The sequence below is a fragment of the Acanthisitta chloris genome, unplaced genomic scaffold, assembly GCF_000695815.1.
Source record: "Acanthisitta chloris isolate BGI_N310 unplaced genomic scaffold, ASM69581v1 scaffold13248, whole genome shotgun sequence".
Taxonomy (NCBI): domain Eukaryota; kingdom Metazoa; phylum Chordata; class Aves; order Passeriformes; family Acanthisittidae; genus Acanthisitta; species Acanthisitta chloris.
The window spans coordinates 1-22,773 of NW_008685457.1; the positions used below are offsets into that span (position 1 = coordinate 1).

Here is a 22,773-nt window from a genome sequence, read left to right on the forward strand (position 1 = left end):
CGCCAACAGCTGTTCGCAGCCCGCCGAGAGTTTCTCGTCCACCGACGGCTACTCCCAGCCTGCCAAGAGCTACTCGCAGCCCGAGAACTACCCACGTGCTGAGAACTACTCACAGCCTGAATGCTACTCGCAGCCTAACAAGAGCTACCCACCCGCTCAGAACTACTCCCAGCCTGAGCACTACCCACCTGCCGAGAGCTACTCGCAGCCCAAGGACTACCTGCCACCGAATAGCTACGCGTCCCCTGCTGCCTGGTACCCACCAGCCTACGGAGCACGACCGCAGGGACCAGGTGCTGGTGAGGGGCATGAAGAAGTCGTATCTTAGGCCTGTGGACTCTTTTCCATCCCACACAGGCTGGGACCCTGGGGCTGTCCCAAGACCTTGGGTGGTGGAGGACTCTCCTTCCAAGCATGTCTGTGGTGCTGGTCATGCAGCCCCCTCTTATTGTTTCCCTAAGCCCTTTGCCACCACGCTGGGCCCACTGAGGTAGGAGGGGGGTGTGTTTTACCAGCTGTATATATAAATGGCTCTTTTTTATTTTTGTTCAAAGGTGGAAATGGTAATTCCTCCCAGAAATGGCAAGGCAAGCAAGTGCCTACATATAGTAAACGTTTTCCAGAAGAAAACAACAAACCAAAGGTATGGATGGGGGTCCTTGGTGCAAGAGAGACATGTACCTGTTGGAGTGGGTGCAGGGGAGGGCCACAAAAATGACCAGAGGACTGGAGTACCTCTGCTGTGATGACCAGCTGAGAGAGTTGAGGTTGTTCACCCTGGAGAAGGCTCCAGGGTGGCCTTTCAGCAGCCTCTCAAAACTTTAAGGGGACTTACAAGAAAGATGAGGACAGACTTTTTAGTAGGACCTGTAATGATAGGACAAGGAGTAATTGTTTTAAACTGAAAGAGGGTAGATTTAGGTTGGACATAAGGAAGAGACTTTTATCATGAATGAGACACTGGCACAGGTTGCCCAGAGAAGCTGTGAATGCACCATCCCTGGAAGTGTTCAGTGCCAGATTGGATGGGCCTTTGAGCAGCCTCATCTAGTAATGGATTGTCCCTGCCTATGGCAGCAGAGGTGGAATCAGATGATCTTTGAAGGTCCCTTGCTACCCAAACTATTCTGTCGTTCGGTGATGGTGACAGTCTTGTGGGATTTGCCCCTTGCTCTGTAGAGATCCCATACTCTTGTCTAACATGCCTGCCTTTACATGTGAGCAAACATAACAGTCTGTAAACCTTGATCCTGTTGAAAAATACATGGCAACCAAATTATAACACAGGCTTATGTTGGTTAAGCCCTTACAATGGTCATGCCTGAGTGCCTAATTTGTATTCGTGCTCTGTTATATCATCAAGGCCAGACAGCCAGATGACACTGATGTGTGTAGTGGGAGACGGAAGGATCCATGCTGACCTTTGAACTTGTCATGTGAGAACAGTCAGGATTTGTCTTGATAGGGAAGACACTTAGAGCTGTAGACTAGTTCTCAGGGCCCTTGGTGAGTCTGTGCCAGCCTGGTATGTTTGCAGAAGCAGTAATTGAAAGGTGGTAGTGGAAAGAGCCGAGTGCAGGACACTTTGTTTAGGAGAGAAGTGATTTGAACTTCATTTTCATGTTATGTTAGCTTATCTTTGAAACTTTTGAAGCATATGTTAACTGATGGCTTTATTAATAAAAATACTCATTATAGTATTTTGCAACCAATTAAAAATAGGAATATCTTGAAACTGCAATCTTAAGATTATTTCTTCTGTTTGTTTTTTTTCTTGCAGGCCAAAAAGAAAAAAGAGCCAGTATTCTCTCATTATTGTGATACCTGTGACCGTGGCTATAAAAACCAGGAGAAGTATGATGAACATATTTCACAACATAAGCAGGTTGATGAGTTTGACTTGTTTTATTCACACTTTGATTTTTAACTTTGCATCTGATAAATAGTTAGCTGTGGTCACTCATTGAATGTAAGACTTGGCAAAGAGATTCTAGAGCAACACAAAGTGTTAGTGGGAGATTTCTTTCTGAATGTTGTGTGGAGAGGTGGTGTCAGTTGTATTTTTTGTTTTATTACTGAAGTCTATTTAAATGCTTTTCTGTTGAAGCATTGCTGAGTGGTTGGAATTAATTCATTGACATCAGTATAGCATGTATGATTTTTGTGTGGAAAGACTTTTTGTGGAAAACATTCTAAAAACCCACTCCTTTATTGCAAAGAAGCATCATAATTTGAAATCTGACAGTCTTTCAACTGCTAGGTAAACTTCACATTATCTCCAGTTATCAGATACAGCAGCTACACTGGTTATTCTAAAATCAGATGAAATCCAAAGTACGTTGTCTTTTCTTCCTGTTTTTACAATCACTTTGTTTGGAAACTGGATAGCTTAAAGATTCTGTATAACAAAGCATACAGGCATCTGGCACTGAGTTTGTTTGAAGTGTGTTCAAATGCTTGCTTATAATTTGGAGTGTTTTAAGCTCATCTTCTTATCTTGCAGTGCACAGAAGAAGGTTGCAGTTTCAGTGCACATGAGAAGATAGTGCAGATACACTGGAAGAACGTATGTATCCCTTTGGGCCCAAAACACGAGTCTATGCCATCTTTACCATAGTCCCTTTACTCATTCTTCTGTGGCTTGCTTTCATTCTTTTGGAAAAAAAATTGTATCATCTTTGAGTAGAATGTGTTTTAAGACAATGTTGTGGATGAAAATATGTTGAATACTATGGGGTTTTTTATTGGATTCATGTTGCATTTGTGGTGTGCATTCTCACCACTTTTGGAGATGAAAATGATATGATGGCACTACAGCTGACATAATGATGCTTTTTTTTCTTTTTTTCTTGTGGTTTTTTTTTTTCCTTCCCCTTTTAAACTCATATGGAATACTTTTTCCTTAGGCACATGCACCTGGTGCTAAAAGAATAAAATTAGATAGTCCAGAAGAGATTGCTCGATGGAGGGAAGAAAGAAAAAGGTAAGACTTGTGAGCTATGAATTTGCTTTGCTCTGTTTTCCCTGTGTGATCATTAGATGACAGCTGAAGGGCAGTAGCAGCATGTACTTGCTGATTGGAACATGAAAGCAACTTGCTTTCATGGAACAGTGCTGTTCCATTGACTCTACAAAACTCCTGCAGTAATGGTCTGTGTCAGAATACCTGAGCCAGGAGGGTGTGAGCTGCAGAGACTGTAGTAATTTGAAAGATTATTATAGAAGACAAGATACCAGCTGAGAAGGAGGCAGCTTTCTCAGATGTTTGATTTGGTACCCCAGGTTAAGTGAAAGTCTCATTCCTTTTAGCCTGATCACATTTTAGGTCAGAAATATATGTTTGTGTAGTGTTTTTTTAATAGCTAAAAAATCTGGAACTATTGTACTGACCATAACTGTGATACATCCCACTGTGTGCAGACTTCCACAGCTTAAGGTGTCCCAGTAGACCCTAACAGTAAAACTTCCTAATTTTTTAAGGACTTTAGGCATTCGTCGATGCTTTTCTACTAAAAGAGAGCAGGATCAATGAATTATGTTTTCTCAGGTAGTGACTTGTACTGTACATAGGGTGCACAGTGAAGTTCTCCTGTAAGCAGTAGTTCTCATTGTTTCTCATTTTGTGATGTGAATGTGTATAACTTTTTTCTGTTGACCAGGATTGAAGTGTTTAAAAATTCACACTGTGCGTCCGTAGACTTTATCTCACTGATTTTCCTCTCAGAGTTGAACAGATTAAACTCTACCCTTTTCCGGCAGGTGAAAGATGCTGTAGGCTTACCTCACTTTGCTCCATGATTTCAAATATAGTCTTGCAAGTGATTGCTGCATGGCTTCTGTTTCCGTGAGGAAGAGTCCTAAGTGCAGAGTGGATAGTGATTCAAATTTAATTTTAAGATCAGTGGTGATGAGCTAGAGCAGTGTCCTAATCACCTGGGGTTTTTTTGTAATGAAAATCCCAGCTGTCTGGTGCAGTCTTACTGACGAATCCATCTTGTGTTCACGTCCGAAAGCAATGTTAGTGCATTCTTGCTTTCAACCTGACTTCCCTTAATAAGGTTTTATACAGTGGCTTTGTTAAAAAAGAAAAATCACTGAAATGTGTAGTAGATTTTTTTATTGCCTCCCATCACTTTTTTTCCTGTATTGAGAAGCAAAATTTCTCCCCATGTAAGATCATTCCTGCAAGTTTTAATTTTCCTTTGGACTTGGTTTCAGTGTTTTCTGCAAATTTCAGAAAGGCGAAGGGAAATTTTAACACTGTCAGCACATCACAGCAGTCAACTGTTGCACCTGCTGTTCATTTTTAACAAATGAAGATATGTAGGTTCATATTTTTAGAAACTTATTTTGTTGATACAGGAACAAAAAAATTGTTTTTTTTCCCATGTTTAACATGTCATAGTTAACCAGCCAAAAATTGGTTGTGATCTGTGAAAATACAAGTTTGATGTTAGATTAGTTTTTGTTCCAAGGTTTCCTTTTAATCAGAAGATACTCGAGGGCCTGGTTTTTATTTGCTTTTGGTCTGCATACTGCTGTCCTGGTTTCTGGTGGCCTGCACTTAATTTTCTAACAGTAGCTCCAAGGAAAAACATTGATACTTGTGTGCAGAGTCTTTGCTACTCATTTTCAACTTTTCATACTCCTTTCTGTTTTGGGAAGTGTTCTGTGTTCAGGAGATTTCCTGTCTAGTGGCTGATGCAAAGGTTTAAGTGTTGAAATGATTTTTAAGGTGTGTATGTCAGTACATGCTCTACTGTATAACAGAACGTTAGTGAAATGGGAATTGGATGTACAATCATGATCAAGATGGTGTTTGCTTGGGCAGTGGGTGCTGCGAGCCAAAGCAACCTTTATCTACATGTAAGTGTAAGGGTGGTGCTCTGCCTGAGATGGTTTTGCTGAGTTTCTAAAGAATCTCATGGTAGATACTGTTGGCTTTTTACAGATGAATATAATTTGGCTGTGGTACAACAGTGCTGAAAGCCTTTGTTCACTGCAGCGCAGTAAAATCAAAGGAAATAAAGTCTTGTGGTCACAACCATCAACCTAAGAAAGTGGGATTAGGACTCTGTAAGCGAAGGCCACTAGGTGGAGTAGTGCTGTGCCTTCTTTCGGTGCTTCAAGCCTTCAGTGGGCATCTTATTTAGCCTGATGGATGGGTGTAGAATGACTACCTGGGTGGCTTTTGTTGCTCTCTGTACAGCGAGGGAGCTGTGCTAGCATCCTTCTTTTTTTAATTAAAAAAAAAGGGGGGGTGGGGACAGGCGGAGAGAGAAAGCCAGCTGGAACTTTTGTGAAGCATTAATTGGGTCGCCAGCAAAGAATCAGTTTAGTACTGAAGGTCTGTTGTTGACTCACAGTAAACATTGCATTGTACAGAGAAAAGGGACACCAGAGGGAGTCTTAGCTATTAAGCAGTTTTGGTTTGTGGTGACAGGAAAAAACCTTTTTCATTCGAGAAGCTCCAGTCAGAGCTAAGAATGAGTCTTTTTAGGTCATTAGTAGTTTGTTTCTAATTAGGTTGCAGTGATTTAACATGTGTGTTTCCATGCTGCATCCTGTCTTGCTTGTTCTCTCAGCCGTTATAAATAATTACTTACAGAGTTGAGATTTTTCTTCTTAATTAGCTGCTGTGTTGCTCAGTTGTGCATCCTTAAAATCTTTTAGAAAGAGCCTGTGTTTAAAGTGCAGCCTTACTCACATAGAGGGAAGAGAAGGGAGAGAGGTGGTAAGGACCAAGTATGCAGTTTCCCTGTTGAACCTGCTGAGCCAAGCAATCTAATTAAGCAAACAGCAATAGAGATGAAGTTCCATGGGATCTCAGGGTTTCCCTGTGTGTTACAGACAGATGGTTGTGAAGTCTGACATCAACTTTTCTTGTTTTGATTTGTCCTGTCCCTTCCAAGTGTTGAGAAATGTGCTGTTTTCAGTATATTTTTTCTTGAAAATGAGTTTAAAGGGGATTATCTGCAGTGCATTTCCTTAATGTGTCAGAATGAGGTATTGCTGTCTTCCCTTCTTTCAAAGTGATATCTGGGTCTTGCTAGCCCATCTGTTTCTCACCAACTCTTCTTGAGCAAAGGTTATTAGTAAGAACGTGGCAAGGTTGCTTTAGCGTTAAAGTGAATTGTTAAACTTACTTTTGCTTAGGTCCTAATATAACATTGGAGGATTTTTCTGAACTCGTGTGCTGCTTGTGAATTCTCCAGCTTCTCCCTACCCCTTTTTCCTTTAATCTGTTGGGGCTGTTTTGTTCAGTTAGGGATTGTCTGCAGTATTTCCTTGTAATGCATCTTATAGACTGAGCACGTGCTTAATGAATAAAGTCCAGTACTGTTAACCACACCACTTTTAATTAATTTGTGGTTCTCTAGTTGAGTAATGATAATCTTAGAGTAGCTCTGAATCCTCCCTAGTGTTGCATTCATAATATTTAAATATATAATATGGAAAATAATTTCTTAGCACCCAGTAAATTAGAAAAGACAAAGCAAAGTAGAAGGAATGTGTCGGTAGATCAAGGTAAACATAAGTACAATAAAGTTTACTCTGATCTGCATGGATGAATTAGCAATAAAACTGCCTCAGCTAACATGGTAAAATCAGATGTAGGAGGGTTAAACCAAGATTTTAATCAGCTCTGCTGGGTCATCTTTGCTCCCTTTGGGCTATCCATGTCCCCTTTGCTGTTGGTTGTATGTATGCAATTAATATCAGCTCAACAAATGATTGAGGCAATTTGATCAAAGTGCTGTTTCTATTAAGATGATAAACCTGTATAGCTCTCAACTCAGAAATTCATTGCATAAACTGCTGGAAAAACTGGTCTCTTTTCTGTTAGACATTGGCAAAGCTCTGCTTTTACACTGCTTGCTAAGAACTAGCTTACTCCGCTATTTATGTGAGCAAGATAGAGTACACTGGCCTATAAAAGAATGTGTGGCTCCAGCTAGTGCACTCACTTACTGAAAAAAAAATATCTGTTCACTAAGACACACATGTTAGTGATTATGCTCAGTGCCACCATTCTCTATCTCTGGAAGCTTAGGGTAACCTTACCTGCATGACTTACTTTGTTGATGTATATGTAATACACTGATTTTAGCATGAATTTTTTTTCTGGTATTATGCTGACAATTTTATACTGAAAAACTTCCAGTTTGTATTGCAGAAGTGTCCATAGTTGGAAACTGCAGCTGCTGTGAAATGGGGTTGCCTTCTCAGGCAGCAGTGGCTTCATGAAATCTGCTGTGCCAGACCATTCTGGTTTAACTCGCTTTTACAATAAGTTGCTTAGGTTTGTAAAGCCTTTGTGGGGACTGATGAAGCTCTTTGTATTCAAGCTCTGACAAGTTGTTTGCAGGACATAAGTGCTGGGCTACTTTTTTCTACTTCAGTAGTGTTTGTAGGTAACATTTTAAGAATCTCACTTTATTAAGGAAGAAGGAGGGCATGCCATCTTAGGGGGGTTCAAACCCAAGTCAGCTTATTGGAATTAAACACATGACCTTTTATCTGGAGAGACTGTCAGTATAGGCTCTTTCTTCTGCACTGTCACGCCTCTGTTCAGGAGCAGTCTTCCTAAATTTAGCCTTCCTGAATAAGAATTCTATATATAAAAAGATTAAATTCCTCTCTTCAGTACTTTGTGACTGTCATTTAGATAGTGAAGTTTACAAAGTCTGCCATAAAGCTGTACCTCAAAACCATGTTTCCACTGCAGGCATCTGCCTCCACATAGGGTCCAGTTGAACTTTCTTCCTCCATGTGTAGGTCTAGCTGATGCTAGGAGGTGTGGAGACCTCTCTTCACTGGGGCTGCAGTACCTCATGAGTTCTGGAGTTGCACTGAGGCTGGTACTTTGGAGTGGGTGGCTAACTTTGCTCCATGCCTCTTTGGTCTACTTGCTCCTTGCAGGGATAACTGGAGCTGCCTTGGACAGGTCTACTAGGACCCACTGGTGGGCTTAATCTTCTCATACAGCAGAGCACCTGGGCAGGAGTGAACCCAGTCTACCTTGTACCAAGGCTGGTAAATTGTGCACTCGAATGTCTAGAGCTTACTGCTACCAGGTCCATAGATGGAAGAATAAACTTGCAGGTGCTCGTTGTGAATGAAGTGAAACACAGCTCTCAGAATAGGTACATTTTCGTCATGAGGTAAAAGCACTGAGTAAAATGCTGTTTAACATTTGACAAGAGCTGGAGAAAATAAATACAGCCACTACAAGTGTCTTCAGATGTGCTTCTGCAAGCATACTTGGACTTGCCGCTTGAGGTCTTGCCAGCTGTTAGTTACTGCCTGTGTCAACTGGAAGGGTGGTTTAGGGGAAATCTGTCAGTCTTGGCAATGAATCGAACAGAAAGTCCATTATGGTGTCTCTGTGGAGGGAGTGGTAACTCATAGGAATGAAGGTGGGAGGCAGTGTCTCAAATCATGTTGTGAGAGCGTGTCTGAATATGTCCTTCATCAGCATAAGTACTGGAGCACTTTGAAGACTTTTTTGCTCCAGGATTTAGGGTCTTCCCTTATGTTTAAAAAAACCCAATTTAAGACAAGCTTGGGGATTTTTTTTGTGCATAACTACTTATTTTATAGCTCACTCTCCTCCTGTGAGCTTTGTGTGTGAAGGAAGGCACCTTATCCTAAAACTGTGGAGAGGTGCCAAGCACAGAGGTCTTGGCCAATGTGAAGCTCTTGAGATTAAATAGTTCATTGCATGCTTGCTGTGTGCTGGGAGTGTTATAACATGGATGAACAAATGTAGCTAACAGGGAGGAGTAGAGACAGAACATCACATCCCTGCGCTTGCTTGGGCTGTGTGGCGGATTTCTGGGAGAAATCCAGTGAAAATAGATGTTGACAGCTCATGTTCCAATCCTCTTAAAGGAGACAAGTTCTGTAGCATGTTTAGGTTTGTCTTGTAGAAAAAATGCTTCTCTTTTTCCCTTGGTATGTGGTTGAAGCTATCTTGAATCAATGTGACACTTAACATTCATGTTGTAAAATGAGGAAAATGCATGTGATAAGATTAAATATTTAAAGAAAGATATGTGTCCTTTTTGATAGCTGTGTGTAGTGAGAAGCTGTTCTGAGTTTCTCTTTGCTCCGTTTTAATAGCCATCAAATATTTATACTTTGTGTTTCTCTCCAGAAGCCCAGGGGGTGGGGAATATGCGTGTGTGCTTCTCATTTACCACCTTTATCTTAAACCACTGAGATTTAGCAAACTAATGTTTGCAGAGCAACTAGTGTAGCCATTTTGGGGCTCTGACAGTGAAAAGCTTGCTGCACAGGCTTTGCATGTTAGAACCAGCGTGGTGTTTGTCTGTAGGGAGGTGGGGAATGGAGGAGAGGGATGGTTTGGGAGATGGTTTTAACAGTTGGTTTCTTTTGATCTGCATGACTTCACAATTTTTCTTGAAGCTGGAATTAACAAGGGGCAGTAATTCTGGTGAACTAGAGGTCAGTGTGCAATCACAATGCCAACTATTGCTCGAGAGGAAGCTTGTGTGCTTTTCCCTAACTGTCACATTACAGGAATCTTGTGCACCCAGAAGCTGTTCATATAACCTTTTTTTTAATATTACAAGAGCTCAGCAATTAGTTTCCTAAAGGCATGTTGTACCTTTTAATGTCATTTAAATAATCCATTTGAAGCTCCATAAAAATAAAATTGGAGGACTAAATCATGTTGTTATGTGCTGGGTAAGGCAGAGGGTCCATTACTGTAACTAAACTGTTTGTGTGATGGTTTGGCAAATCTAAGCATGCTAATTTGGTATAACTTTTTTTTTTTTTTTGAGTGCATCTGGACATATAAGCATAAATGCTCTCAAGTTTCTTTTCCTCACCAACAGTCTGTTAGGCTTCCATGAAAGGTTTTAAAATTCTGTGATGTTTTATAGAGGATATTGTTTTGGTAAAGGGGGAATTGAGAAAATGGAGTGAATCATTTCAGAGACAGTGAAACTTATTTTTCTTTTAGAAATTTTCCTACTTTGGCAAACATTGAAAGGAAGAAGGCAATGCAGATGGAGAAGGAGGAAAGGGGAGAAGTGCTGACTACCCAACAGTTTGGGTAAGTGTTTTGAACCAAGATTGTTGCTTTCCTTCTACGGAATTCAGAAGTGTGCTCTCTTACTGTGGTCTCCCAGCACTTACTGCTTCCACTGTATACACAATCTAGCTGCCTTTTAACAGGACAGGTCTTTTGACAAACTGCAGATGTAATATTCTTTAGTTTACTTCACAGTACTTCAAGGTCCACTTCAGTTAAATGCAACAATAACTATTAGAAAATCAAATATTTCTGTTTAATTCTGTACTCTGGCTTGTTTGAGAAAACCAGATTCTAGTGGCCATTCATTAGATCAGCATGACCTTGGTCTCTGAAAAAGTAGTAATGGGGACAAAAGTCATGCAACATAATGAATCTACATGGTCTAATCCTTTAATGCCTGAAAATGGACATGGGAGATTTTATGAATAGCCTTGGCTTCTTAGTCTCTCCTTTCAGATGATAAATCAATAAATCAAGTGAGGAGGGAAGAAGGGTTTAGTTTTATTTTCATACAGTTTTCAGTATTACTTATATAGTGCTGCTTCTTTCTTCTACCCTCCATCATCTTTATCTGCCACCATTGTTCTGAGCTAATATGTACTCCTCTTGGATTTTTATCTGTGCTCTCTCTTACATTGTAAATTACTTTCCACTATGGTTTTGTTCTTTTCCTTCAGTGTCATTGTTAGGTAGAACCAGGTAACTTCATTAGCTCTACTTCAGGACCCATGGGAAGACTTTTTGTGAAAAAGATGTTACAATGAACCACACTCCTAAAATATCACTTGTTTAAACTAGAATGACTGAGCTGGAAGGCAGGAGGAGACTCAGTCCGAAGGGGCTCTTGCTAAATGCCGATTGCTGCTGCAGGGAAGTGAAGCTGGAGGTTGCCTACCTTTTTCTTTTTTTATAGGGGATGACACCAAACAAAGCTTGCACCATGGTGAAACAGTTGAACTAGTGCAGAATAAGAGGCTAGTGTAATCTGTTAAATGTTGACAGTGCAAATTACCTTGGTGCAGCATGTGCTTCAGAAGACCCAGGACTTACCTGCCTCTTCCAACTGGTTGCCTTTCATGACTTTGAAAGGAAAGACTTATGAAAGACTGAAGTAAAACTTCCTTCAAAGGATATAAAGTTGCAGAAGTGCTGTGAAACCAAGGAACCAAACCTAGGCATTGAGACTAAATCACAAACATATGTAATATTATGTTTGGAGACTTTTATGAGTGAAAATGAGTTTTCCTTGTCACAATAGCAAACTGTTTGGTGTGTACAGGTTTATTTGCTAACTCTTATGGCTGTGAGTCAGATGGATGCAGTCTTAAATGTCCATCAGCAATTCCATGCTACTACATTTGTTAGTAGCTTTGTATCTGGAAAATTGTTTGGTAAAAGAAAGGCCTCAGAATTATAGGTTATTTGCTTTCACTTTGTGACCTTTTGCTCTGGTTGATTCTAGAACTCTCTTCCGTACAGGTTTATTTGCTAACTCTTATGGCTGTGAGTCAGATGGATGCAGTCTTAAATGTCCATCAGCAATTCCATGCTACTACATTTGTTAGTAGCTTTGTATCTGGAAAATTGTTTGGTAAAAGAAAGGCCTCAGAATTATAGGTTATTTGCTTTCACTTTGTGACCTTTTGCTCTGGTTGATTCTAGAACTCTCTTCCCTTCCCAGCTGCTAGCAGTATAGACTGGATGAACTGTCCAAAAGTTGTCATCTCTGCTTTGTATGTCAACAGTATAGACTCTGGAATTGGTGCTTATCTGGCAAATTTACTGATGCATGAGGCAAAAATAGAATACAGCTTGTTCTCTGCAAGCTGTACTATTAAAGCAAATAGCTAAGTAAGATTTAGAAAGGATTAGATGCTTAACACTTCTACGGCGCTTTCCATTTGTGGTTCTCTGAAGTGCATTACAACTGCTAATTCTCAGCATCCCCGTGTGTGAGATTAGAGATGCAGGAAGGACCACTTTGGTACTCTGTCTGGTGTCTGGCAACAGCTGAATACTAGCACACGGTTGTCTATGCTCTCTGAATGGGAAGTGCACAAGGGAACAGCAGAAGGCAGATGCCAGGCTGGTGTTTGTTGGGATGTTTGTGACCTTGGGGTTTCTTTCTGGATGTTTGAGGCCCCAGAGAACTCAGAATGTTGTTTTTAACCCTTGGTCAAGGACAAAACCTCTAATTGAACCTATATTTGCTCAATATCTTCTAGGTTATACAGCATGAATTTAGAGCCTGGTTGTACCAATTCAGAAATGCAGTTTCCTCTCTAAATGGAGTTGAATTGTAGCAGCTAATATTAGCCTTCGTTTTAGATGACAGATGGATGCACAGGAAGGCAGTGGCTTGCCACTTGTGCCACAGGAGCACTGTGGTGGGTGATGCTATCAGAGCTGAGCAATCAGTGTTAGATGCTGTCATGAAATGACTGAAGAATGAAATTAAGTGTGTTTTGTTGCAATACAAAGCTATTTTGAATGCTATGACAGGCCCTGTTCTCTTTTCAAGAAGGACTTAATTAGGCAGGAAGAGCATGGAAAAGAGGAATGCTGGTAATGGGAACATTTCTGTACAAGCAAAGTAGTGGGTGGCTTAGAAGGGCTGTATGATGGAGGCCTAGGAAAATTGTGTAGGTGGAAGAGGTGAATAGAGTGTAGCTCTACACTGTTTCTTGTGACTCAAGAAGGATAGGGTACCAAGTGACTGTTTTAGAATTCAGAATGAAGTCAGACCGAAAGAAGTCCATTTTCCCAAAATATTATCACTTTGCTGCAAGATTTCAGGGATGCCAGGCATTAACACAGTATTCCACAGCATAAGGCTCTTGGTTGACTAGGGATGATAGCACCTCTGCCATGCTGCAGGTGAGTCTGAGGCAGGGGGTATTGATAGGAATGATCTTGTGTGGTTCTTGTTGTTGTAATGTAGTGATGATTAGTTACAGTCTTGTTTTGCTGAATTAAGTTTCTGTTGCTTAAAAATAACTATTTTCAGGAAGCTCAGGTTGTCCCTTCTCTATTGGCTTTTCCGTCTTGGTCACACTTGTATCTCTAGATTTTGACCAGAGTCTGTTAAGTTTCCTGGGTATCTTTCTATAAATATGGTCTGTGTTTATAGGATAAACCTGGAAGATTATGGAACTATGGAAGATAAGTGGAACCAGCATGCTGTGCTCTTCCTGTATTTTAGAACTTGTTACTTGTTTCAGGTTTTTAAAAATTCATTGTCCTGATAGACATTTCCTTTATTTGTTTTCCTTGGAAAAAAAGATGAATGACCTGTTAGTTGGAGGCAAGAACAGGTAGTAATTTTAACTGATGGTGTTGGGTGGCTCAATGCATTTAGTGCAGCAAGATGCGTCTCTGAGCTGTAACTAGAAAAATACTTCAGCAGTGGAAGTATGCTTATAGTAGATGCTTTCTTTTTAATTTTCTGATCCCACTGTTTTCAGTGACTTAAATGCCTAAGTGAAGGGAATGTATGTTGACTTCATAATCTGAAATGAAAACACCATGTCCTCACACTGTAGATGATCAAAGAACTTGCTTAGCCTAGGTACCCCTAGCCTTGTTAAAAGCTAAAAATCATGAACTTGAAACTGTTCATTCAGATTTCAGCTTTGTCACATTGCCCTGCCAATGAGCTGAGCTGTGACTGCCTGTCTGGTCTGTCACCATGTGTTAGCTGAGCTGGTATAAGTCCTGGCATCATTCTGTGTTACTGAATCTTAAGCGTGTGCCTGAGCCATTTGGTTACATCAATTGATTTTATTCTTGCAGCTTATGATTTGTATGAACTTTGTGTTTCTATTCTCCAGCAAAATGAAGGGGATGTGGAAACCTCCAGAAAATGGGGAGTCTGTTGGGCATCAAGGAAGACACAGGAGAAGACAATGGCGCCCGTTCTGGAAGAAATTTAGGAAAAACGATGGTGATTGTAATGTACACAGATCTCAAAATGAAGCCAATGGACCAGAAAACAGCGTGTGTGAAAAGGAACATGAGGGACAGCCTGCATTGGCAGGTCAAACGGATGAGAAGGATGTTGACCCTCTTGGTCTTCTGGCAAACGGTGATGTTGGTAAGATGAAGGAACGTGGAGAACCTTTCGTTCAGATAGTTGTTGTAAGTTTAGATGCTGAGACTTTTGCTTGCTAGTCAGCATTTTGGAAGTCTGACAAAGTTTTTGTGCAGCATTGCACATTCTGATGTAAATACAATAGTATAAAGGACATGCACTGACTTAGGTTGCTCAACTAACACATAAAATAGGAAAATCTTTATAAAGCCAGAAGAAGAATAAAGCATGATCAAATTATTTTTTAAAGGCTGTTAAATATCCCTTTGTGGTTTTGAAAATGACAGTATTTAGAATGTGAAAACAAATGGATTTCCCTGTATGAGTTAAATGAATTACTTAAAATGTCAGTATTTTTTGTTCTCAAACTGATTTTTTTGCTATATTAATGCTCTTCATATTCTCCATATGCATGTGCTCTCTGAAGTATTGCTGCTTAGGTTTTTTTTGGTGAGCATGCCTTGTTTCCACATGCTGGCAGCAATATAAACTCTCTAGATATAACTATTTATAATAAAGTCAGCAGTGATGCAGTACTCTTGGAATATGGCATGTAAGCTGACTTATACTCTAGTTATTTTTAGCAACAAGGCTAGAATGCATCCCCTGGAAAGACGTCTGATGCTGAGTTTTTCCTCTTGAAAACATAATCTTCAATTAGTGGGAACAAGAACTCAGCATCCCTATGCAATTTGTTTATTCCAGTAATCTGTGTGCTGGGAAACTTAAGTATGCTTAAATATATCTGTATGTCCCTGCAGCATCTGTGTTTTACTTAATGATAAAAGGTCTAATGATACCAAAGTACAGCTAGTAACTTCTGCTATAATAGGTGGAAAAGGAATGTGGCACTTGCTTATTACACATTATTAAAACCAGTTGCTACCATTGAGAAATACAGTCATAACAAATAATAACAAATACAATATAACTAATTAGAATTAAAAAAAAACTCTAAGAAATTAAATCTATGATTCTGCTGTATAGATACATTTTGTTGGAGTATTTAAACCCTTTAACAGCAGCAGCCCTATCTCAGAGGAAATCTATGTTTTATGTAGTGCATTTACTTAAGTTCTATTTAGTGGCTAAAAAGCTAAGAAATTGAAAGTTAAGAAATTGAATAGTAGATGAGGAAACAGAATTTTCCTCTTGATTGATAAGCAGAAACAGGGTAAGGTGCTGAGCCTGTCAGGTGTAAAATTTGGAGGGACCTACTGGCCAGAAACAGTTGTATTCAGTAGAATATAACACCTGCTGCAAATGTGTTACTCTCAAAGAGAAAATGGATTCCAGTAAATGTGTTTTCCTAATTTTCTAAGTAAGAGTAAGTCTTTAAAATTCAACAAAAGTAGAAAGAAAAGGCACCCAACCACAGTATGCACTCAGCATTTTGGGTGAGACAGAAAAAAGCAGCAATTAATCAAAATGACTGAAACTAAATGATACTTTATAATTGCACAAGTATATGCAGGTGCTATGTGTTCTCCATTACAAAAATGCACTGCGTTTGGCATGAGCTGCCAATGTAGTTGCAAGTTGGCATCATTACTAAATCAGAGAATCGACCTTTCTCAAAAAGTAAAAAGAGGCAGGTAAGTGGTTTAGAGAAATACCAGTGTATTTACCAAAAAGTTGTTTCACCAAACATCAGTTCCAATGAATCAAATTGCCAACTATTAATGTCACATTAAGACAAAATAGACAAATTTGTTTTCACAATAAAGATCTCAGAAGTCTTTATTTTAGTATAATCACCTTAAGAAGTGTGAGACAGCTTTCCTGGGGGGCAGGCTTAGACTCACAGTGGATGGGAAAGGGCACAACTCTTTATTCGCTTTGTGAAATTAAGACTGCAACCAGTCTTTTTCTAGAAGCTTCAACAGACTTAGTTTCTCAGTATGTTGCTAGTAGTGGGGAGTTGTGTGTGTATGTCTGTATGTAAAAAATACAAAATTTATGTGCAGGTGTATTACTATAAAGCATTTCCTAGTTTTCCTGCTAACTGTTTCACTGTTCACCTGAGAGTCTTTCCAAGATTTTAGTCCATATAGATCTTTTGTTTCAAACTAAAGTCGCCACAATTTTGCATGTTTGTTTTTAAGGATCTTTTTCTGCTAGGGCTGTGTTTTCCTAGTATCCTCAATTTCAGTATTTTTGGTCTGCTTGTCTCTGGTCTTCCCAGTATTCTCTTTTGGGGTAGCTTGAGACTGCAATACCTTGCTTATTCATGCATCTGCAGGGATTTAAGTATCAAATGATCTGAAGTACTACTCAAAACTGATCATCTTAATTTGCAGTCTTGTTTCTCAGTGTCCCTTATGAACTTTTTTTACGATACAAAAATTTATTTTCTCTTTAGTTCTCACTATGAATGATCTGAATACTCCTTTTTATTTCCTTTTTTTTTTTTTTTTTTTTCCCTTCCCCCTGACTGGCTTTTAAATGCTTCTCCTCCACCCCCTGCCTCTGCAGGACTAAATCCAGCAAGACTTCAAAACATATTATGAATCTTCTCTTTCTCTTTACCTACACTTGATAATAAAACCTGTAATTATGTTTGTTATGTGAAGAAAGAAGCAGAAAGCTCAAGCTGGTGTTCAGGAAACTTTGTTTCTGTAGCTTTGTTGGTAGGACAGTGGAGACACAAGTTTTTTTTCTATCGGTACACAGTGTTGAGCAATGGTGCCCAACTTCAGGCTTCTGTGGTGGTGAGATAGGGATTTACCAACAAGCTTGGCTGTTGACATGCAGGATTATTGGGAAAAATCCCTCTTGCCTTTTCTTTCCCTGCAGAATCTGACAAGGACGAAGCAGCTGATGAAGGTGGGAAGCTGGGATTTACAGTTGTTCCCAAGCAGGTGACCTCTGCCCTGAGCTCCTTGTCAGTCAACTATGGCAGCGCATCCGACAGCGAGCCTGAAGGTGTGTAGAAGCATGGCCTTTGCACCTGTCCTCTCCCCTTCTACCCTGTGTCACACTGCATTGATGTGGACTGCAAGCAAGATATGTGGGGGGGTTTTCCCCCTTTTTTGCTTGCCTTTTCTCAGCAACATGTCCTGCCTTGAGGGGAGAGGCATAAAATGTCTTTGGTTAGATTGTGTGTCATCGAATTTCCCCAGCCTTTTTCTCCCTGCTTGGGGAAAAATAAGCAGCCCATTTTCAGTCTTGCTTCAAATCATGTTTGAATAGTGCCAGGAAAATGTTATGTTCATCCTGTGAACTAATTTCCATGTCCTTAAGGGCTTTTTCCATAGAAAGCTGCTGGGTGTTGCAGTAAGTCTTGAACTCTCTAGTATTTGGATTTTGTGCTTCTCTGAGTGTACACATCAGTGTATGGTGCAGAATTGCTGCTGCTACTTGTTTTTGCAGATAGTTACTATGCCTTTGGGTGGCCTACCCAAAGTTGAGAGCATCTAGCAGGCAGCAACTTGAACTTGGGCATCCCCTGCCCTAGCTGTATCACACTTTTCTCAGCAGCCAAATTTGCAGCAAGCTATAATGTGAAGCAGAAAACAAGGTGCTTCCTAAGTGATAAGCAGACAGAGGTTTGAAAATCTCATTCATTCCTTCTATTTTTCTTTTGCATTGCGGAATTTAAGTATCTTGTTTTCTTTTCTGTGAGTTTTTAGAGATTCTTGTTTGTGTTTAAAAAGAAAACCCAAACCAAACAGAATTCTCCCGTCCTTCAGGTAAACCTTGAACATTTTCACATCAAGTTATGTGAGCCAGAATAGTACTACCGAACTGCCAATGCATGGGGATATAAGCATGTTAAAGAGGCTTTCAAGTTTGAGATGAAAGTGTGTTCTTTTTCTTTAAGAAATCCCTGTCAAGACTGCAACAAAAGCTGAGAAAAACCAGGCTGTGCTCAGAAATACGCCTCAAACTGCTTATGCTCCTTGGAGCCGAAACCCAAATCAAAAACGTCCGGAATACGCAGGCACGAAGCTAAGAAACTCGAATTCAAAAGCACGTCGCCCCAGAGGGCCTGGTAACTGGGGCAAGAAAACATTAGCTCCCCTTCCCAAGCGCCGTCCAACTCTACTGGAAATGGTAAGTCTTCGTGCTAAAATAGTGCCTCCTGTACAAGGATAGCACTATTTGTGAGTGGTTCTCTTCCCTGCAGGTAGTGAGAGCTGTCTGTTAGCAGAGACTGTTAGCTGGTCTTAAAAGCAGCAAAGGGAGCATTTCACTTGGAGAAGGTGTAGATGCTTAAATAGACAAATAGAAATAACTTGGTGTGCATTCAGGCAATGATTGACTTTGGTGAGCAAGAGATGACAACTTTATCATGTGCCTAAAATGAGCTGCACAAAGGACAAAATGTTTGTTCTTCTCTCTTAGCTTCCCTGTATTAGCATTCAGTAGGTTTTGTTTGTGTGTGATCCCATTGGTATTGTGCTGATCTTCCTACCTTTGCCTCCCAGCTTTGCTATTCAGCTGCCTTCCTCTGATCAAGGAACACACTTTTTTTCAGGTGCAAAGAGATCTTGTTGATAAGTGTGTTGGTAACTTACACTGTAGAGTGGTGTAGAGCTGCAACCTGCATGCACAGGGGTTACTTCTCTAGATATGTTTAGATCAATGTGAGGAAGTGACAGCACTGGTACCTTGAAGAGCAGCAGGTTGGTGTCTCAGAAGGGTGGAAAGAGGTTTGTAGGGATGAGTCCAAGGTGCTTATGATTCTGTTCTCTGTAGCAGCACAAAGCAACCTATTTGAAAGCTTGGTGGCTTTCTTTAGAGAGCTCCAACAAAACTTTGGAGCTTTCATTGCATCTATTACTCAAAAGCAGCATCAGATAGGTAGGATACCCTCGTGATTCTGTAAAGAGTCAGCATAAAGCCCCCCTATCAAGGGAGAACTTGCTGTGGGCAGAACACAGGAGAAAGGAGGATGCCATTGACACCAGGGCTCTGAAATAGCACAGAATGTTTAGGCAAGAGATACCTGATAAGGCACTTCCCAAGCTGCAGATGTGGGAGAAATCCCTTGATAGTCTTTTTAGCACGTAGTACCATTGCTGCCAAGAATTAAAGCTCCTAGTAACTGAAAAGGAAGTGTTTGTCCTTTGTGTAGCTCCCTAGGCATGCAATTGCCTTTATCTCTTGCTCTTCAAAGTTGCTGGTGATCAAAGCAGTGATGACTCTAGAAGAAAGTCACATGAAGTCCCACATGCTGAGAGAAGCTGGCAGAACATTGGAAACCTCAGTTGTAGCATGCCAGTGTAGTCCATTTTTAATATGGCATATTAGTGAGGTTTTTTTCCTTTTAATGTTGTTAAAAAATATTGTTAAAGGATGTGTCCTGTGGCTGTGAATCACAGAGGAGTGCCTGAGGTTTGCAGGTAGACTTCCACTGTCATCAGAAATGGTCAGTGTGTAAAAACCTTGAGGGAGCAAGGTTGAAATTTTACAAAATGCATCCAAAAAGTATGGAATTGGAATGGTAAGAAAAGGATGTTGTATCAGAAAATGAAAGAAAGGGAGGCAGGGGAAGAGCTGCAGATACCTCTGGACTGTCACTCGGCAGCAAGCCTGGGCACTACTAAAACATGTTTAATGTAGCCATGCAAGCAGTAAGACATATTTAGCCATTCTCTATGCTCAAAATGAAAAGCTTGTGTAGCATCACTTCACTGATACCCATCCCTGCATTAAAAAATATAATACAGAGATACAGTCTTTGACAGGGTGATAGTGCATCCCATCTGTGCCTTATTTGGCCATTTGGGAATTCAGCAGTTTCTCCCAGTTGGGCAAAGAGAACATCACTACACTGTCACTTCTCTGCCCTAGTGTACATCTCTTAGCTCGAATGGCAGATTCCTGAAGGCACATTTTCGGTGTCAGCTGCTTGTAACACCTTTTAGTAACTAGTCTAAATAGAAATATGCACACTTTAAAGTGGCTGGTTTGAATCTGTTGAAACTTGTAACAACAAAAAAAAGTTCTTTGTGACATTGCAAGTCAAATTTAGCCACATCTCCTGAAATGTGTAGTACAGCTCTCCTGCAAATGATCAGGTAGTTACAGATTTAGCCCCTTGCTTTAAATTTGTTTGTTCAGAGTACTAGTTCTGCTGACACTCACAATGAGAAGTTCATTCAGCTCTCTGGCTGATTGGTCTTTTTTCCTACTACCAAAATGAATGTCAGTGAGGTTGAAGGAGATGAGGGAGGTCTTTGTTTAAGGGAGGCCACTTTGATTAAGCTACTAGGTTGGTGGATTATAACCCAAACGAGCTATTGCTGTTTAGATCCACAGTCTGGTACCTGATGAAACATGTCCTTTCCTTGCATTTATCTTTTACTCATAGGGGGTTTCTATTGAAAATGCATGGGGTATTAAATTACAGATACAGTATAACTTAGAAAGTGTAGAAGATGCTACTAGACTTGTTAACCGTATGTACTAAATGCATGGCCTAGTATTATAGTCCATGATACAAGAACATCACCATCTTGGTCACAAGTCAGATAACTGGGGAGGAAATCCCTAGTACTTAGGCATATCCCATGATGTTGCCTGCCACCTGAGCAAACAGACTGACCACTTAATCCAAAGATACCACCTAATTTGTCAGCTTGATCTAGCCACCTATTGCATTAATGGTGCTAAGTGAGTGGTGCTTAAACATGTGCACTTCGGGCATGTGAGTATTTTTCATCCTTTTTCATCCATAATAAATTATGGCCATAGTGAGCCTTTATCACTAGAGCAAGCCCCAACCTGTGCCAGAAGGGCAGCTCCCTGCCTGCTGCCTCCTCCCTGGTCTCACCTCTTCTCTGATATGCTGACCCTGCTCAGTTTTTGACAAGACAGACCCCTAAAAAAACCCACCCAAGCAAAAAGTAAAAAAATCCCAAAACACCCCACTAGTTGCTCCTAATTGTCAGCTTCTTTTTTTCCTGGCTACTGAGTTGAACTGGTTTAGTAAGGGGTCTGGTCAGTGTGAGCTGATGTGAGGAAGGGGACAGCAAGCCCTTAGATCGCTCAGCCCAGCAAGCTGAGTGGGAGTGCTGTCAAACATGCACGCTGGCTCTGCCAAAGCCCTGGGCAGTTGGTGGGAATACATGGCTTTCCTGTGCTGTGTCTGGTATGGCAGTCTCCAGCCCCATGTGGCCAGGACTTGTGTGAGAGAGCCAACTATTTAAATTCAGAGATGTTGGAAATTACTGAGTAGAGCCATACATGTTGCTGTGCTTGTATCAGCTGCAGAGCAATAGAGGGAAACTTGCATCATCTTCTCTTTTTTTTTATCTTTCCAGTTACTGGCCCAAGACATCCGACACGAAAGGAATGTGATTTTGCAATGTGTTCGATACCTCATAAGAAATAACATGTTTGGACTTCATTTTAAAGCAGAACCAGAAGCTGAAACAGAAACTGAACAGCCCTCTGCAACTACAGCAGGGTCTTCAATGGACAAACTCAATGAATCTAATCATTCTTGTATCTCTGACCTTCAGTTAGCCAGAGGACAAGAAGATGCATTATTAGTAGCCCAGGGTGAGAAAGAACCTGTGGATCAAACTTCACAGACGGCTCACTTGGCAGATGAGGACACGTGGGAAACCCCATTAGTTCAGTGTGAAGGAGCACCATAGAGCATGTCTGCTGTGGACAGTAAAGCAAAGGTTCACATTTTCTACCTGACTGATGATTTTTGAAACACATCAGTATAACAAAAAAATCATCAAAGTACATGCTGAGAGCTGTTAGAACCACTTTCCTGATCTCTTTTAAGTGGCCACTTCCTTGGAAAACACCATCCATGTCGAGTAATTCCATTTCTCCATGGCACAAATGCAGCAGTGGCACAGAGTATGACCTTTCCTAGAGTAGGTGCAGATCCCCACTTTCAAGCTTCAGAGATCTGAAAGTTTTACCTTCTCATGAAGTGTCTGTCACCAGAGCCAAGTAGTGTTGTGGTAGGACAGATCTTTCTCATATGAAGTCATGGTCTGGTGTGTCTGGAGTATCTTGAGTGTCCAGAAGTATTTCAGTGTAGTTTTGAAATGACAGTTCAGTGCACATTTTTTTTTTTTTTACTTCAGCTGTTACAAGATATATCCAATAGAAATCCGATATATCCAGTGTAAAATAAATTAAATGGAAGATAAAACTGACCTGGCTCTAAAAGTACTGCTTATACCAGGAGTCTCCTCCTCTCTGAACTAATGTTAATTGAGCAGAGAAATGGAAATGAGGGTGCAGAATGATGGAAGAAGCCTTAAAAAATGAAAATAAAGATGCTATAATTGCTTGCATCAGTGCTAGGTTGCTGGTTGACCTCAGGTACCAATATTAAGCCTTAGGCCTTAACTACTGTTACAGTTTGCCTGACAAATCTAACTCTTCAAGCAAACCCTTAATACTATTATCAAAGTTTAGAAAGTTTACCAAGAGTTACTGGTTTTTCCCTGTTTAATATACATTGGGAATTTATTAATTGGCCTCCTGGAATAATGTCTTCCTTGGTATGTTGTTATGATGCTCCTACAGCACTCAGTGTTTTGTTTTTTTTCCATGGGTTTGTGCATACATCCATAGCACCATGAGCACTAAAAAAAGTAGCAGCCAAGGTTTAGAAGCAAGTTTAGTCTTTCGA

The 22,773-nt window shown here is 40.5% G+C and overlaps 1 protein-coding gene across 1 annotated transcript; it reads left to right on the plus strand.

The window, feature by feature from the left end:
* Nucleotides 1–133: 133 nt before the first annotated feature.
* NUFIP1 (nuclear fragile X mental retardation protein interacting protein 1) lies at nt 134–21,769 on the plus strand (the record flags this gene model as incomplete). Its single annotated transcript, XM_009079779.1, has 10 exons — nt 134–299; nt 555–643; nt 1,781–1,885; nt 2,504–2,566; nt 2,907–2,983; nt 9,995–10,087; nt 13,900–14,162; nt 16,956–17,084; nt 17,983–18,215; nt 21,431–21,769. Coding segments are annotated over 10 exons (1,557 nt in total), but the record flags the coding sequence as incomplete, so codon positions are not given.
* Between the last annotated feature and the right edge of the window lie 1,004 nt (nt 21,770–22,773).